General features: G+C 43.5%; 1 protein-coding gene across 1 annotated transcript; it reads left to right on the plus strand.

Moving 5' to 3' along the window:
- Positions 1-919: 919 nt before the first annotated feature.
- On the plus strand, positions 920-16,989 carry KIF2C (kinesin family member 2C). Its single transcript, XM_009868418.1, has 18 exons — positions 920-1,022; positions 1,233-1,281; positions 4,203-4,322; positions 5,577-5,677; positions 5,826-5,921; positions 6,661-6,715; positions 6,802-6,964; positions 7,249-7,339; positions 8,913-8,976; positions 10,100-10,191; positions 10,372-10,514; positions 11,963-12,167; positions 12,665-12,775; positions 13,253-13,320; positions 14,904-15,012; positions 15,085-15,201; positions 15,536-15,662; positions 16,913-16,989. Exons 1-18 carry the CDS (start codon positions 936-938, stop codon positions 16,987-16,989), a joined length of 1,875 nt encoding a protein of 624 aa, XP_009866720.1. The 5' UTR covers positions 920-935.
- Positions 16,990-19,160: the final 2,171 nt, after the last annotated feature.

The following is a 19,160-nucleotide window of genomic DNA, read 5'->3' on the forward strand; positions in this document are numbered from 1 at the left end:
GATACTCAGAGAAGCCTTATAAATCAAACTTTATAGATTACTTCTGTTAGAATGTCCTACCCCCACATTTAACAGAGGCTCACCTCGATTTTGCTCTTTTTATGGACTTACTTAAGTAATTTAAAAGTTAATAGACAACTCAAGAACTTTCTGGAGGGGTACTTGTGTTGCTTTGCTGTGGTGAAATCCTGCACAAGCTGCTGCAATACCAGAGTTTTTGCATACACAGGCTTTCACCCTCCTCTGCAGGGTGAGGTTTGAAAACTGACCCGAGCTGCTGCTGACTTGTGTGCTTGAGTCTGCCCTTGGCTGCCGGCCCCGCATCACTCCCCCTGCCCTGCCGCAGGATGCACTGAAGGCAGGATTATGATCTCACCGAATGGTCAGGCAGGAGCTGGCCCTAGGTGAAATCGCTTGCAACAGCAAGTTAAAATGCAGATGAATGACTCGTGGATTAAATGCTGAATCCTTTATTTCCCAAAGTCTAAGCAGATCTTTGACGTTTATTTCAGTAAGCACAATCGCACAGTAAATGCTTAATGCTCTCCTAGCACAGAAGTCACAGAGCTGCTGAGATTTACTAAGATTAGCAGTAAGAGATTAAAGCAGTTGATGCCAAATGTGCTTTGTCTATCTCTTCAGAAGTGTTCTATGGTACCTGCAGAGCTGTGTGATGCTTTGGCAGGCGAGGGTAAATGTCTTAATTAGCACGTTTCTTCTACCGCATTTGGATATATGAGACTACTCAAACGGAACGTGAACTACTGTCTTGCCCTTCCAGGCAATTTTAACTTAACATTTGGCAGGCAGTGGGTCAAGTTCGTTTGCCTATACTGAAAGTCAAGGTTAAAAAAAAAAAAGCTGTAAGTAGTTACAGCAGTATTCTACCCTGTAAAATCCTGCCTTTGCTCTTGTAGATTGATATTGATGATGTAATGACAATAAATCCTCAGTTGTCCGAAGAACTACCTACCGCAGATGTGAAAGAGAATCTTCCTTTGCAAGAGAATGTAACAGTACAGGTAAGTGCTTTAAAGTGATTTAGTCTCTCCGAAGGTACTAAAATGTCAACACCGTAGGTCTTATTATAATGCCCTCAGCCTTCAAGTTTGAGGTCTCTAATTTATCTTTTCTGTCTCATAGTTAGACTTTGGTCAGAAAAATCTTGTTGTATTGATGTTATCTTGAAGTGCAGCTTACTCTGATTACTTGGAACACTCATTGTTTTTCAGAAACAGAAGCGCAGAACAACACTTTCAAAAATTCCTGCTCCACGAGAAGGTGAGAAAAATGTTCTTTTCTCTTTTATATTCCTGTGAAACAGTGATGGTCTTTCATTGTAGCCATAATATTCTACTTCAGTGCCTTGTAAGTCTGTTCATTCAGGCAATGCTAATAAGGAACACAGCATTTCATACCACCATGCTGGACTCTTGAGTGCAGAAATTTTGCTATAAGACTGCTGTCCTGTTACTGTGACCTGGGGTTTGTTGACATGTTGCCCTTTCCTGCAGTGCTGATGTCGTTATTCCTTGATAGCGCTTTAAATGTCACTGGGCAGTTACTTTTGCAGTGAATTTTTAAGTTTTGTATGGAGTTTTTCAAATGCAAAGTAAAAGGTTAAGTGGCAATTATTAAGATTTGAAGCGTCAAAATGAAAGTGGAAAGAGCAAGAAAGAAATAACGGTGACAAATGGATGTCTTCAAATTGTCAGCCTAGAAAATAACTAGAGCTTTGTCCTTGGAGAGGTCTCAGACCCAGCAGCCGAAGTGCCAGCTGGTGTGCCATAGCTCAGTACACGTATGTCAACGCAACATTCTGAGCAAAGCCGAAGAGAAGGTAGAGATGTCAGTGCGGGATTGCAAAGGGATTGTTTTTCTTGAGGTGTCAGGAGTTGGAGAACGCCCCTGCTTTCTACCTTCTTTTAGTTCATTTGACTCTTTCAGCTTTTTGAATTGCAAGTGGCAGCATTACAGGTCTATTTGTTGTACATTTGTGTGAGCTGAGGTTGAATGGTTGCTAATTTAATGATTCTCTTAAAGTTGTACTTGTTGTACTTGTACTTTTTTGTGTAACTGAGCTATAAATAAGATGTCTGGGCTTGTCTGGCCTTGTCTTGTACGCAATACAAGACATAGAAGCTGATATCAGAAGACAACAGTGCAAAATCCCTTTGCATTGGAGAGGCAGGAGTAGTCCCAGAAGTTTGTGTTAAAAGTTGTTCTGTACTAGAGCATCCTGATCTTCCTCAAATCCGGAGAACTCTCCACAAATTTTGTGAACTAGCAAGCAAAATAATGTGATGAATTTGTGACTGTCTCCAGACATGCCAGTTAACGGAGCTGTAGAGCCAGCTGGAAGAATAAAGGTGGTGTAATCCAGTCACTGATTTACTGGAAAAATGTCCTCACAGAGGTCACAGCTTTCCTGATGTATAGAATCTAGTTGAAGATCTGAAATATCTGTTCTTACTGGCATGATCTTGTTCCTGCAAACCTGCTCAGAGTACAAGAGTGAAAGTGGTTTCTGTATTTCTCAAATATTGCCTGTTATAACTGGCTAAACCCTGCAAGTGTCAGAGAATATCTATCCTATTGCAAACTCTGCACTACATCAGTTAGAAAGCTAACATTGGCTTCAGGTTTTTGTTCTTAGACTAAACAAATTAAAGAAGATCAGGGGGTGTCTGTCTCCATCTTACTCAGAGAAGTGAGAGAAGCAGAAGCAGTGCTTTCAGAATAAATTAAGGAACAGCTATTGCCTCAGTCCTTAGAATCAATAAGAATTTTGGAGGATGTTGAGTAGCCTCATGTATAAGAATCACTTGACTCAAACTCATTTAGATGCAGCGAGTTCTCCAGCCCAGGAGCACTAGCATTTGCAGGAAAAGTGCTGCTGAGTCTGAGATGAGATCAGGTGTGGGCATGTGTGACAAAACCAAATGGAATAAAACGCCATCTCTGAGTATAATGAAACTGATGCTTTTTATTCCTAAAGTTGCAGCAGTGACAACTAATGTCTCTGCACTTGAGCAGAAGATTGCTCTACAATTACTTGAAAGGACATTGTAGAGAGGTTGGTGCTGGTCTCTTCTCACAGGTTATTAGGGACAGAACCAGGGGGAATCGTTTCAAGTTGCAACAGGGCAAGTTTAGGCTGGACATTAGGAAGAAATTCTTCAAGGAAAGAGTGGTCAGACCCTGGAACAGACTGCCCAGGGAGGGGGTTGAGTCGCCATCCCTGGATGTGTTCAAGTGTCGCTTAGATGGGGTGTTGGGTGATGTGGTTTAGGGGTGAACGTGTAGTGTAGGGTCAATGGTTGGACTTGATGATCCCAAGGGTCTTTTCCAACCTCAATTGTTCTGTGATTCTATGATTCCAGGTAAAGTTAACAGATAAGAATTTCGTGGGAATGTTTCTAAGGGTTTTGATCCGGAACTGAAATTAATCCTTGGTATGACAGAGATCTGGTGTCCTTTAAAATCCCAGTGATTAGTTATGGATAAATTGCCAGAGGTGAAGGTAGTTCTAGCTGGAATATCACACTACTTTTTTTTTTTTAGTATTGCATTTGCTTTTTCTCGTGACATGCACGTTCCAATCCCTTCCCCAGGAAGCTTTGCGATGGACTTGGTCTCAGTGAAAGAAATACCTTGGTGTGTGACAGTGAAAGGATCTTTCCCAAAGATTTACTGTTGTGATTATATAAATATTTAGCTGAATTTAGTGTTGTCAAGCTCCCAGTCCACTGTGTACCACACATGCCGTCTGTGCGTGGGCGCTGCGATGAGGGGAGCGATGCTGCCCATGACTAGTTACCAGTCTGTGGTACTGCTGTCTCCCTCAGATAGTTAATTCACACCTGCAGGTGTGAAGCTTCAGAGGATTTCCCCTGACTTGTAACTTCCTCCTTCGGAGGCATTAAGGTTCTGGAACTGCCATATTAGCAATTTTGTGATGGTATCGGAAAGAAAGTCACTGGAACTGCAAGTCTGGAATGAATGGTTTGTTTTTCTGTAGTGGGTTATTTAATGATTATCCTTCACCCACCTGCGTTGCTTTGTTGTGCACTTTGCTAACGCATCCAAGATCTAGAAACGGTCCTTTTAACCGCACCTTCTGCACTTTGTGAACACTTGATTATTTGCGAATGTCTGAGTGTCTGAGGCATGGTGCTGACCTTGAATTTTTGTTTTCAAAGCTGGTCGTGGCCATTCCAGGATGTCAGTTATCACAGAATCTCAGTGCAGCCTCCAGGAAAATGAGATGGGGGTGGATTCCTGTGCTCCTACACAAACCAGAAACAATTCATCACTTCCTGGTGAGTGTCCAAAGAACCCTGTGAATTCTTACTATGAAGCAAGATGCTTTGTTTGCATTTAACTAGGTAAATTGCAAATCCCAGGAGGAGAGCAACTTCTGTTCCCTCATATATAAAACAAGAGAGACCTAGAGGTCTGCCACTATGTAAATATCCAAGGCTCCAACTTGCAGGGTTCTCAAAGGCCTTTGGAAAAAGTGTTGAATGATGTGCTTTATTAGCCAGAGAGCTGTGGTTGTACGTGTGGGTGGATGTGGTACCTGCTTAACGGCACAGAGTTGTGTTCACAGGGCTAGAGTGGGAAGAGAAGTGCCTTAATACTACTGACAACACACTCTGTAACTCTACTGGTGGTAGTTTTAGCTCTGTGGGCTGAGTAAAGCAAGAATTTGAGCCTATTTGAATTATGAAACTGGAGCTGTTTATCTTTGGCAGACTTACCCTATGGATAAGTAAGGCTATGCCTGTGTATTAAGTTCTGCAAAGACATTAATTTAAGAGGTTTGATACTAAGTTCTTGTTGGTGTGGCCTTGATTTGTAGCTTTGAATAAAAGTTGGTGATTGACAAATGGCTAAAATTTATTTGCAAGTTTACCACAGGTTTTAGTTAGTTCTTTCCCCTGATTCAGGAACAGAGTAGGGTAATGCCTGTGGTCTGTGAGGCTTTACAAATTACAAAACTGTTCTTGATCTTTGGGATCTGATTATTGGTTTTGGTCTGGCTTCTCTGTGCAGTTGGCCGAACCAGGACTAGCCGGCTGAGCTGTGCTTCGCAAGCCCCCCTGACAAATGGAAACACGGAGGATCATCAGCCTCCTACTAAAACAAACTCTTCAGTGAGCCCAGGTACCAGGGAGCAGTGGGTAAGAACTGACTCGCCAGTCAGCAATGCATCACCGCATGGTTGGTGCTTTGTATACTCCGAAACGAAAGCTTTGAAAAGGTGGTTTTGGCAGTATGATGGAATATCTTGAGTATTTTTTTTAATTACAGATGTATAATTCTGTTAGAGTGGTATTGCCTCAGAAATGCTGCCTTCACTTTAGAGCGGTAACCTAGCTTCTGAGGCAGTTTGTGGTAGGTACATCTGGTTTGAGAAGGATGTGCTGCAAAATTAACAACCATCTTGCTGCAAGATGATCATTTCCTGTATAAGTTAGTCTGTCAGCAACCTGGAAAAGTGAAAATATTTGCTTTTTGTTTAAAACCTAGTATGAAGATTAAATCCAAGGAAATGTTTTTATTTTATCTAGTTCGGAGAAGATCTAACATGGCAAAAGGGATGGAGAAAACAAAAAGCAAGAGAGAAGAAAAGAGAGCTCAAAATAATGAAAACAAGGCAAAACGTGCACAGGTGGAGTACTCTACAACACAAGTTCTGAGTCTTGTGAAACATTTCTAATTGTATACATCGGGTAGTTTAGAATGCTCTTGGGCTTTTTTTTTTTTTCCTTCCTGTAACAGGTTAATGACCTTCACATCCCTGTTTTTTTTTTATTCAGGAGTTTGACAGCAGCTGTCCAAACTGGGAATTTGCACGGATGATCAAGGAATTCAGAGCAACTTTAGACTGCCAGCCTCTGTCTATAACTGACCCCGTAAGTAAATACCGAGGCTACCAACTGCAGCCGATAGACAGATGTCTTGGTTTGGTATTGAAGATTTTAGCATACAGGCAATTTAGTGCATCGCTGCATCCTGGAACTCCTCTGAGCGTATTGTGATCTTGAGGCACCTGGTGGTATATGTGGGGTCCCCTATTTAGGGCTAAGCTGCCTTGTGTTACTTAGCATATATCCCTAGTGAAGGGCTTGCACTTTGATAATTATCATGCAATGATTTGCATGGTAACATCAGGTTTTCAGAGCTTGTAAATGGAAGAGCCTATTATGTAGCAGCTCAGCTTGTTCTAGGTATAGGCATGAGTTAGAATGGGCTATTGCCCTGTAAAAAGTATCCTATAAAAAAAAAGATATGTAAGTCATTAAGTACTGTAGTTGCAGTATTAATATCACAGATTTTGTTAGAAAACTGGCTGAGGACTAAACTTTTTACTCATTCAGATACCAAATATTTGGGACAGTTTCTATAGCATAGCAGCATTCCCACCTGCTGTGTTGGAGTATGCTGTGTAAAGGTAACTTAAGGGTACATTTTTTTGGTAATGTTTCTATTGCACTGAATGTACTTTAAGACTTAAACCCCTGCATGAGTGAGTCTGATCAGTAGCAGAGGCAACTCTGGGCATATAGAAAAGTAGATGTGAGGGAGGATTGTCTCTCTGTAATACTAAGTGTGAGTGTAACTGGGTAATAATTACTATCTTCTTACTTTTAGATAGAAGAACATAGGATTTGTGTCTGTGTAAGGAAGCGCCCTCTCAATAAACAAGGTGAGTGTACTGCTGAAACAGCTCTGTCTTGGAGCAGTTTGATGTTACTTATTCTTGTTAAAACTGAGGGTCTCTTCTGTCAACAGAACTGCTAAAAAAGGAATGCGATGTGATTACTGTTCCCAGCAAGTGTGTCCTGCTGGTGCATGAGCCAAAGCAGAAAGTGGACCTAACTAAATACCTTGAAACCCAAGCATTTAGATTTGACTTTTCATTTGATGAATCCTCTTCTAATGAAATGGTATACAGGTAAGGCTTTACTTCTCCTGGGAACAACTTGCAAGATAAAAGCATGGAACTATGGCTAGATGGCATCCTGACTTAAAGAAACTGCTACCTGAAATAAAGATTAAAATCCTTTTTGGAGGAAACCAAAGGACTCAAAGTCTAAAGCTTATTTTTCATGTGGCCTTGCTGATTTCCTAAGGATGTCTTTATTTGGTTTTTTTTTTGTTTGTTTTATTTTTAGGAAAACTGATGAAGCAGGGTGTGAAATGCTTGCCTTAACTATCTTTTGCCTTCTGAATATCCAGGTTCACTGCTAGACCTCTTGTAGAGACCATCTTTGAGGGTGGCAAGGCAACATGTTTTGCATATGGCCAGACAGGCAGTGGCAAGACACATGTAAGTTGTTTTTTTGCCAAGGTCTCAAATTTTCTAGCTTTGAAGTATTTTAAAGCTGCTTGATGTTGATAATGAGTAGGTTTGCGTTAAGGAGTTTGGATCTTGGTTTTATTGTCTTTAAAGCTAATACTTTGTCAGTTGTTTTATCTTCTTCTGTAGTTTTAGGTATTAGTGGTTTTCCTCTGAGGTTATGAGGAAAATTGTACTAAAATTACCCTGTAGCTGACTTTTTAAAGACTTAGGATGTCCTGGCAGGTCAGTGTTGGCCATGGCTATTTCTTGCCTCAAACAGTTGCCACTGCCTAACTCGAGTCTGCAAAGTGGGGCTATTTGCCTACATCTCAGACAAAGTCTGTGTTTTGAGCTTGGCAGCATTCCAGAGATCTTTTAGAATTCTAAAAAACAGTCTCTTGTTGCATGTAAACATTTAAATGATCTAATATTATTTGTGAGGTGGACAAATTAGTGTTCACTTTTTAATCACTCTTCCTAGTCTACCAGTTGCAGTTTCAAGAGACCTGAAAATTATGTTTTCTGCCTCAAAGGTGATCTGTTCTAAATTTTCAACAACTGTGTCTTAAACTACTTCTTCCTGAAACTATAGGGAAGGAAAGTGGGAAACTCTTTTCCCTCAGCATGACAGTGGAGTCAAATCTTCTTGTTCTGGAAGAAGCCTTTACCACAAACCACAGTGCTCTGAACTGGACAAGGCTAACCTGTCAGTTTGAGTTCTCAGACAATTGCTGCAATTGTGGCGTTAGAGGCGAGTTTCAGGCTACGATTAGCGATATGTGGTGAGCTGTAGGCCTCTTCCAGTAATCCAGAAAGAAATTTGGAAGTTTGGACATAGGCTGCCTCCACTGCACTGGAATGGGCAAACCTGCTCATCTGTGCATTCTGTTACAGGAATCCAGCTGTGAGGTACTAAAATCACAGGCAATGAAGCTACTTCCCCTTCCTGATCCGAGGGTGTGGACCTAGGGCAAGGACAATAGCTGTACCTTGAAACTGGAGTGCTGCATATTAAACTCTGGTAGATTGAGAATGTGTTATGAGATTGAGCCATGTTTTAAATAATTGGCACTGTTTCACATGAAAATAGTAGAGCAAGTCACCAACTGAACACTTTCTTGGAATTAAAGATAACTTGGTCAGAAGAGTTAAAGGTATTGCCTGCTCTAGAAGTTTGTGTTTTGGTATCACACGTGAGCTTTTGCAAGTAGCAGTGAAAACATTACTCAACCTGTGGCCTAAAAAATGAGGCTCTTCCTCTGACCAAAGGCTATTTGGTTGCACTGTCAAGGCCGTGTGTTTTTCCCCTTCAAGGGAACAACTGCTTTGGCTGCACTGCAGGGCCTTACAGCCATTCAGCTGTTGCTCTGCATAGTCCAGATCCTTCTGAACTGATGGGGAAGCAGAAAATTAATTTTATCTTGATTTGCAACGTGTTCTAATCATCTTGCTGACATTGAAACTATATATATATATAACTTCCAAGTATGTTCTTAAGACTAAAATCAGATAGCCAGACTTGTTTGTACCACACCTTATTTCTGGCCTTTTCTCTTCGCAGACTATGGGTGGAGACTTCTCTGGGAGAGCACAGAATGCCTCAAAGGGCATATATGCTTTTACATGTAAGCCGATTCTTCCTTAGATAGCAAATTAGGGCTTGTTTTTCTTAAATAGAAATTCTGGGTTTGTCTGGTTTGTTTCCAGTAAAAGATACATAGAGTATTTGTTTTCAGTAAAAAGTAGTGGTGTTTGTTATGGGAGGTATGATTTTTTTTTTTTTTTAATTCAGTTTCACAAAATATTTTCCATCCAGTCTGAAAGTTTCTAGATTCACGCTAAACTCACTAGAAGTTTTGTTTTTGAAGGAGAGATGACACATTTTCTAGTCTGGCATTTGCTGGGCTGAAACATTGAATTTTAATTCTGCTTTGCTTTTGTCTCAGACCAAGGGTGGTGTTTGGAAATAGTCAACTTGAATGCAGTACAACCTTACCTTACCCATTTCTGATATAAAGCTTGTTATCCAGAAAGCATATGAATGAATGTATGTTATGTTTCTTCCTGTAAATGTTAGATGCACAAAAATCTAGCACATACAAAATTATTTCAGAAAACTGATGCTTAGAAGCCCCTCCTTGATACGATGCCTAAAAAGCACCATGAACCCTGACCTCTTCTACCTTCTCTTTAGAAAGGCATCTTGTGAAACTAGTCTGTGTAGCAAGGCAGCTGAAACAAGAGTAACTGCTGCTCTCTGAAAATTAGTTATGACTGGCCCTGAAGTAGAGTCTTTGTTTCTCAGCTCAAAGCCTGAAGCCTGATTGTGAAAAGCTGTGCTGGCTCCAGCCAGAGGGTCAATGAATCTGGTGTATTGTCTCTAAGCAGCAGCAATGCAAACACAGAAAGCCTAGAAACTGTGCATCCCTGAGCACGAAGCACTTGGAACAAATACATGACTTTCAGGCCTGTCCAAAAGGATAGCAGACCCACCCAGATCAGTAAAGATTGCTGTCTGCAGGTGACATTAGCAGTAAAAACTTCTGTATCCCGCTGTGTTTTCACTCTCTGGCTAAGGATACTGCTGAAACTGTTCTTCAGGTGGTTGTAGAGCACTAATTGTTGCACTAGCAGTTGTTTAGGATGGCTGTCATTCAGCTGCCAGACGCCACCTCATGGCTATGCAATATTTGAAAGCAGATCAAATGGCAATTAGGAGTTAACTAAACTTCTGCCTTTCTTCACTAGCACAAGATGTCTTCCTCCTCCTAAACCAGCCCAGGTACAGGAATCAGGACCTGGAAGTCTATGTGACCTTCTTTGAAATATACAATGGAAAGGTAAGGTGTGGGTGAATATAGTTCTGAATATAAATAGTCTGTTGCTCTTGGTGGGTTTGAAATTGGATTGGAAGGCTGTGTTAAAGGTTCTGTTCCTATATAACCTTCTTGAAAGACAGTGCCAAATACTTACAAGGAGACTTTGTTCAGATTTGCCTCAGTCTTGTTGCCTAAATATAGGTATTTGACCTCTTGAATAAGAAGGCAAAGCTTCGAGTCCTGGAGGATGGCAAGCAGCAGGTCCAGGTTGTTGGTCTTCAAGAGAGACAAGTTGGCTGTGCGGAGGATGTCATCAGAATGATTGAGATGGGCAGTGCCTGCAGGTTTGGTGCCTTAAAACCAATAAGTCATGTCCTGTTGTATCTCCATGTCTAGAAAAATATGTAATGCCTATAGCTGGTGCTTTGAGACTTACAGAAGCTTGTCCTTCAGACTCATAGACAGGCACTGAGCTCTACCTCTGCCGGAGTACAGGAAGGTGCTTACAGAACAAAGGGTTAGCAGGGATGGGTTAGCCTGCCTTCCATAGAGAAGGTCACAGTTCGTATGTCCCCAGATAACTCTCTGAGGAGTTGGCAGCCCTGTTGCCACAGCTGAACTGAGCAGTCTAGCTACTTTCTAGAAGTACCAGCTGCTTTACAGGAAGATTGTAAGATCAAGGAAGAGCAGCCAGTATCAGCCTACTGTTCCAAAAATGCTTTGGCTTAGCTGCAGGCCATATGAGCTATTCCAATAGCAACAGAAATGTTGCATTGTCATTTGGGGATCTTTGTCTAAAGAATCCTTAAAAGCAGGTGCGAAAGGACAGCCAGAAACCTGGCTCATCCTGGCAGAAAGGCTGTTGTTGGGGCAACTCTGCTATTGTACGGGCATCTTTAATCAGGAGCTGAAATCTGTATTACCAAGTCTTATCTGTCTCAGTTAAGTTGCAACTGCTATGGAAACATTTCCAGGCATAATAAGAGCTCCTTGGCTTCTGTATTGCACTGCATGAGCAGAAGTGCACATCCTGAAAGCTCACTCAGTGCTCTGCTGTGTATGCTGTTGTGGCTGCAAGTCAGCCAAGAACTGTTTAACATTTCAGACTCCTGCCTCACCTTAGGACAACCTCCCACTCTCCCTTTGCCCCAGCAGAAGGGGTGCAGGCAGGACAGTGACCTTGCCAGCTTTCTCGGGGAATAAATGACAATAAAGGTCATAGGGAGGTTTATGGTAACTTTTAAGTCTCCAGTCTGTGCCTTGCAGCAATGGGGCAGGTGCAGTTGCACAGCAGAGGTAAAGTGCCAAGCCAGCTTGGCTGGAGAAGGGGATTTACCATGATTGTAATGTGCTTGCACAGCTAATGCTGTTTAGTGTGGGAGCTTGGCTGAGCTTATTGTGTAATGGCAGATGCATTAGGAAAATGACATGTGGCCTGCTCTGAGGCAGGGAGATGCAGCACTGAAGGTGTGTCTTCCAGCTCCAAATGCGTGTAAGGCATTAGCAGTCAGACAAGCACTCCCGTGCAGGCTGCTGGAGTTGAGCCAGGCAGCTTAAATAGACTTAGATACCTGCACCCCAGATGTAAAGATTTATTTCTCTCAGCAGTTCTTCTGTGCTCGTATACTGGAGGGAATTCCATAGTTCATGCTGACTTGAAGTATTAATGTCTGGGATAAAACCTGGGAGGTTAAACAACTTATTTGAATGGCTGCTGGTCTTGTCTAGTGCTGTTGGGACTTGTTGTCTCTTCTGTGACATGGTTCTAACCTCGTTTGTATCTTTGTTGTAGGACATCTGGGCAAACTTTTGCAAATGCTAGCTCTTCACGGTCACATGCCTGCTTCCAAATCATCCTACGCCGAAGAGGGAAACTGATTGGCAAATTTTCCTTGGTGGATCTGGCAGGAAATGAGAGGGGCGCAGACACATGTAGTGCTGATCGGCAGACACGAATGGAAGGCGCAGAAATCAATAAGAGCTTGTTGGCTTTGAAGGTGAGTTATAGCTCAGGGAGCAAATAGTGCTAACCAATGTGGATTCAGTTCAGTTCTGGGGTTATTTGTACTGTTTCTTTCCAGTGGAAGGGCAAACAACGGCCAAAAAGATCCTAGTTTAGTATATTAACAACTCTGAAAATGGTGTATGCTTCCATTTAGAATGGTTTCAGGAAAGCAGCGCAGTCTTGTCAGGCCAGACATCAGTTCAGGCATTTCAAACTTCGTTCATGTTGTGTTGGTTTTGGCTGTTTTCTTGTGGGGTGGCTGTGTGTGGGTTTTTTGTTTGGGGTTGGTTTTTTTGGCATATGATGTATATACCAGCTGTCCTGTGACAGTCAAATACCTGGAGTATATTTAAAAGGCTGTGAATCACAGAGCAATGAAGATAATGATTCTCCAGTCTGTTGGGTTTGTTACAACTGGTGGTTGATAGCTTGTAGAGCTGCAGGAGAAGAGATGCAGGTATTGCATTCACAAGACTTGTCTTTTCTTAGGAATGCATCCGAGCTTTAGGGCAGAACAAATCTCACACTCCTTTTCGGGAGAGCAAGCTGACCCAGGTGCTAAGAGATTCTTTCATAGGAACAAATTCAAGGACCTGTATGGTGAGTATGCACATGGCACAAACACACACTGCTTATGGCTTCTGCAATTTGACCAAATAGCTGTGTGCTCTTCTAGAGTAAGGGGGCTTTGTAGTCAGAAAGCTTCAGTTCTCTGCAAAAAAACCCCAAACATACACCCATGGTGTCACCCATGTGACTGAGATCAAAACCCAGTGAGCTGTGCCCAGCTCCAGTAGAAGCAGGGCTACAGAAGTCACTTTAGTATAGTGAATCTACAGGAGAGCCCTCAAACAGCTTTGCTTCCTCTGGAGGGTGCAGTGCAGTGGGTGTGCACAAAGCCAGTGGGAAGCTGGATGCAGGGCCAGTGGCAGGTGTCACAAGCTATGAAGAAAAATGGACTTGACAGAATGTCTGAACTTTGACCCTTTGCCCCAGCATGTCCCAGCTGCCTGCTGAGCACTAACATGAGCAAAATTCAGGTGTGGGAGTCACTGAGGTCTTCTGTTCTGTTTGCAGATAGCAATGATTTCTCCAGGCATGGGTTCGTGTGAGTACACCTTAAACACACTGAGATACGCTGACAGGTAACAGCCTTTCTCACCTGGGGATTCTACTGTTGGAAAAGGTGTTGTGGCTGCTTTTCTTCTGACCTTTGGAATATCAAGTTCTCTTGTTATTGCTTGTAATGGCAATCTGGAGATTGTTTGTTAGAAGCAAGTATCTTAGTGCTGTCTTATGAAACTAACCTGAGTGTTCTCTGTGTGAGACAATAGAAAGTGTATAAATCAATGACTAATGTCCCCTTTCTGCAGAGGAGTTGTCTCTCATGCTAAACTTTAGACTGTTGTGTCTCATGGTAAACGTTAGACTGCCTTGTTTCTTGTAGGGAGCTTACCCTGGCCTGAATGGTTGCCTCCATGCCCTTTGCTTTAAGTACTGTGGGTCCCATATATAAGGTTGTGCTAAGAATGTGTCCCTGACACGGCCCCACAGATGGCACAACACACTTGGTGTTTGTGGTGGACTTTGGTACAAACTAATAGGGTATGGTACCTTGGAGACTTTGGGTGAAATCTGAAGGTCCTGGAGAACAAAAATGCCTCTAAGCATATGATGGGAGTGTGCTTTGAGTGCCCCGTTGTTGATGTGGGTACCTGCAGGGCAAGGTAGACTTGCAGGGACTGAGCCCCAGGTTTCCCTGGGGGTCTTGCTGATACCTGGAACCCCTGTGGCAGAGCAGTGAGTGGCTACCGGTCTCTGCTTTACATGCCTTTACACCTCTCTGGTGAGGCAAGAAGTAAAAAGATGACTTTTGTCCAATGTTAACATGATGACACTTGCACATTTCAGGCTTGGTAGCTTTCCTGAATTTAGTTCACAAAAGGCTGCTTGGTTCCTTCTTGAAAAGCATTCCACTCTCTGAAAAGACGGATGTATGGTAATTCTTGTTGTAAGCATTCAGAAACACTGTGAATCTTGACAGATTCTCAAATGTGGTTCTGGATTGAAATTGCATTTTTTTTTCTTCTGGTGGACATTCCTGCCTACCTGAAAAATACAGGACAAAATGCAACATCTGACTTAGGAGGCTTCAGTAAGATTCTAGTCTTGACTTGGGCCCACTGGGTTCGTTGCTAGTGCAAAAGGTAAATTCAAACTTTTTTATGAAAGGAGGTTGAAACTCACTGAAGATACGAAGTTGATGCTAGTAACTGGAATGAAATGCCCAGCTGGTATTTGACATCTGCCTCTAGTATCATGTCATCAGCCATGGCTTTTATCCTTGTTATAGACCTATTCTGGCACAGTGGGGCTCCGGGAGAAATCGGCCTCATTCCTTTTCTTTCCATACTTAGTTCCCTTAGTTGGTTATGACAGACCAAGTTGACATGGGGAAGGTGGCTTTTGTTAAAGGCTTTGCTGGGAATTAGCATTGTGTACTTTGACATTTCTCTGCAGGAGAGGTCCTAGATTGGGCATGGAGTCAAACAGCTTGGCTTTCCTTCCCACAGCTCAGGGGTTTCTGCCCATGTGAGCTTGTTCTGGGGGTGGTAATGTGTAACTTAAGTGCAGCTGAATGTTTCTTGCTGGGCACGGATTAACTGCAATAGCTGCTTTGTGATGCCAGAGATTGCCGGAAGAGAGCTTGTGACAAATCTTGTTGCAGAGTGAAAGAGCTCAGCCCTCATAATGGAAGTGGTGAAACACAGAATCAGATGGAGACTGAGAATGAGGAAACGGAGACCAGTGGAGAAGGCTCGGGTCTTCAGTACAATGTATGTGTGTGAAGGGGGCTGAACAGATCTCAAAGTTGGAAACAACTTGCTTACTTGGGCTGTTTCTTGCAGCTTTCCAAGGATGAGGAGGAAGAGATCTCTTGCCACATGTTCAATTTTCGTGAGGCTATAACTCAAATTAGTGAACGGGAGGAGAAGGTTGTAGAACAGCTCAGAGAACTGAGACAGGTATGTGGAAGAGGCAATCCCAGCTCAGGCTGCATTTGTGCTGATAGCACCTTGCCTTGCCTGAGCCAAGTGCTGCTGGGTAGGCTGTGGGCGGTTACTGCAAGATGCTGTCAACTCCTTCCTGTGGTTTCCTGCCCAACTGGTTAAACTGGGGAATTTCAATCCTTGTGGCCAGCTGGTACCCCTTGCCCTCTAACTATCAAGCTCTGCTTGCTGTTAGTGAGCACTGACTGGTACTGGTCTGTAGAAGCTCAGCTCTGTGTGCCAGATTTGAAGAAACTAACTGAATTTCCAGAAAGTCAATTTCTCATCACTGTTATCCTTGTAAATTTAGAGAATGATGACTGATCTTGACTACCTTTTGGGAATCACGGAGCAACCAGACTATGATCTTGAGACCTTTGTGAGCAGAGCTAACCACTTTGTAGAGGAGAGCTCAAGAAACTTCCTTAGTGTCAGAGGTATGTTAGTGCCTGACTAATTTTTTTTTTTTAAGATCACTATCACTAATCTTTTTTCAAAGTCCTGAAAGTAACACCAGTATACCTGTGCAGGTTTGAGCACACAGTCCTTGTGCATAGCTTTTATGGTTCAGATCATTTTCCTAGGTGATCACAGGGACAGCTTTGACATGTCCTATTGTCTGTATTGTCCAAAGTGAAATTTTGGCTAGCAACTTCTACTTGCTTTGCACGGCCATATAAAACTGCCTTCCCTTGAGCAGAATGCAATATCCACCAAGAACAGATGAGCTGAAGTCTGCTGGGCTACTTGGTTATATAGTTTACCTTTTGCCTTGGCCAAAACCAGACTTTGAGAAATAGATCCCAGTGCCATGTTCTAGGGATCCATAGAGATATGTGCACTGTTTCTACTCTGGATTTCATGGGTGTCGGCCTTAATACCCATCCACTTATCACAAGTGCCATATACTGAGATGCCATGGCTGCCAGCTCCTGTGTTTGGCATGCCTTTGCCTTAGTGTAGGGCATTAATCCATGTGCAACAAAACTGCCCCCAGCTGCTCAGTTCTGCCCCAGTCTGGAGATTTCCCAGCCCTGTGCAGGAGGATGTCAGCTCCCTCTTCCTTGAGCACTACCTGCCTCGTACAGGCAGCTGTATGAGTTTGGCTGACCCACAGTGCCAGCGTGAGGTACACAGACTGCTGGACTAGGACAGGGAAGGCTGCTCAGCTAACTGCTACCATTCTGCCACTGTAGCAATAATTTGGGCTTTGGCTAATACTTGTGCCATTACAGCTGGCATGGTCTTTGCCTCCAAAACAGGTCTGTGAGGGCTTTATATCTTAACAAGGCTGAAAACTGTTAACCTGAAGCAGTGCCTTTTTTCTTAAACAGCCCTGACTGACCCCTCCCATCTCAAATGCAGCAATATTGGTCCCTTCACCATGGAGGGGTGGTGACAAGAGGAAAATGCCCTGCTTATCCTCTCCATTTTATAGGCCAGGGAAATCTGTCCCTCTGGGATGGCTGGATTAGTGGCATTGAGTTTGAACTGCAGACTTAAAACTGCTGATGAGTAGAAATGAACAAGTACAGCTGAAGAGCTTTGTGGGACCAGGCAAAATTTGATGCAGTTCCTGCCTGGTTCTCTTCCCCCTTGCAGACCCTTGACAAGCTGCTGAGGGGGGCAGCTGGGCAGGGAAGTTCAGCTTCCAGGTCACTCACTCTGTCACTGTTTTCCTTTCTAGAAACGCTGGATGCCTTGGGGGCTGCCATGCAACTGGAAGAGCAGGCCAGCAAACAGATGAGCCGGCAGAGGCCTTAGTGAACACAATAAAACCTGGTTCACAAGCAGTCTTCTGTATGTCTTGCATGTTTGTCAGTGCTTTGTATAACTCCTGTTTTAAATGTGGTAGAGTGTGGGTCACATGTGCCTGAGGGCAGTGGACGTGGCAGCTTCTCTTCATGGCCTGGTATTGGGGTACGCAGCAGAGCGGTAGAAACACCCCCTGCAAGGCCTGAGGAGAGGGTTCTGGGAGTCTGCTAGATGTGTCTAGCATCTCGCCCTTTGCTAGTGACAATGGTGGTCTCCAAGATGCAGAAAGACATGTATAGTTCTTACAGTGTAGATATAACCTTTCCAGATGTGCTTGAAACACTGCAAAACTGTTGCAAGTCTGGCTTTTCTAGAAAGAAAATGGTCTATATGTAATTATAAAAAATTGGTATTTTAAGAAGTTTGATAAATAAATGTTCCTGGATTTAACTACCTCTTATCTTATTAAGTATTTCTTGCTGATTTTGGTGAAGTTTAACAGCCTCTAAAGACTGGGTGGTGGTGTAGAGAGAGGCTAATTTCTTGGATGAAGTTTCTTTTTAAAGTCTTTACACTTGTAATGTTTACATATAAATCACTCAATTTTTTTTCTCTTAATTTTGAGATCCTGAGGGGTAGAAGTTGCCTGGCAAGGGGGAAGCTGGTTTAGAGTGTACCTATACTGCACCTGAGCAAAGCTCAGCATGTAGTGAGTGGCTCAGCTTTTATGATATCAGGTAAGTAGCAAGGACCCTGTGAGACTTCCTTGTACCACTGGAGTTTCCTTAGGCTCTGAGGAAGTGCCAGGCTCTTTGCATTTTTCCATGTACATTTCCCATGGCTAACATGCCACATAGAATACATGTGTTCAGCAGCCCACCAAAATCTGTATTTGAGGGCAGAATTGCAAAACTGGCCACTAGCTCAGTTGCAGAGAGATGCTGCCATGGCCTTTGTGTGCAGCCAGGGTGCAGGTGGCCCCACACAATCTGTCCTTGGGAGAGGAGCAGGCAGAGAGGCAGGGTGGGGAAGGACAGATGGGAGGCATGTGCTGCTGCCCTACTGTTGCCTGTTTGTTCAGCTCCCTTCAGGGTTTGTTTCTGAAAGGACAGAACAGCCCTGGGAGATCTGAGTCCAGCAACACAGGACGCAGCTACACAAACATCAGATTACAGAGGGATCTTCCTATGGTTACTCCCTTTTTCCCTAGACCTCTACTTTGTTCTGCTTCCTGAGCTGTCTTCTCCCCCTGCAAAGGTGTCATTTAAGTGACTGTGCCCCCAGCTCTGCACCTACCTGGGGACTGCATTCTTGCCACGTCTCTGGGGATGTCTACTGTATTAGAGGCCAGTTCTTCAGCCTGGACTGGATTCACTTTTGTGTACCAGGTCTCAGGGCTGTCCTGGAAAAGGCAGCAGAGGAGTTAGGATTTTAATGGGATGAAGACAAGCAGCTAAAGAAGGGATACTTTAGCCCAGACAGCACCCTTCCTCAAGGCTGGGGCACTTTGTGATCAACAGTTTAGGTACTGGGAGCAGTGTGGGGCTGAGCACTTTGAGGGCCTCTGAACTGGTGAAGCTGACTTGTGTCTCTGCCAGAGTGAAAGGGCTGGTAGGCCCTACTTAGTTTGGACTAAAGCAGGGCCGTTCTGTTCCACTTCAGGTGTTGCTACGCTTGGATTATCCAGCCTTGCCCAGTGGCTTTTTTGGGTAAGGATGGGCCTGGGTACAAAGAACGAAGTCCCTTGTTTGTTCCACCTTCCCTCCCTGGATCTAACACTGCTTACTAATCTGCATATCCACTCCTGGAGCTAGAGTTCAGAAGGGACCTGCTTTGGAGGAGCTCAAGTCAGGTCTTGCCTCATTGGCCCTTTTAAGTCACACTTTGACACCAATTTTCCACGGTAACAGAAGGAGCAGGAGTGTGAGATCCCTCTCTGCTCTCTCCTGAGGCTGAGTCAGAGCAATTTTCTTCCTGAACACTGAGACTGAAGGTAAATACTTCTGAAAGTGTGGCTTGTTTTAGTGGTGGGCTCTTATGCAAGAGTCCCTACATATCTTCAAAACAGACCAAGGTCCTAGGGCTGCTAATAAATCCCAAAAGGGAGGTATGTTTACCATAAAGTGCTGGAACAGTGTGTGTCCTAGTACATTCTTTACGGCCTCCTCCACAAAGGGAAA

The sequence above is a fragment of the Apaloderma vittatum genome, unplaced genomic scaffold (assembly GCF_000703405.1).
Source record: "Apaloderma vittatum isolate BGI_N311 unplaced genomic scaffold, ASM70340v1 scaffold21694, whole genome shotgun sequence".
NCBI lineage: Eukaryota > Metazoa > Chordata > Aves > Trogoniformes > Trogonidae > Apaloderma > Apaloderma vittatum.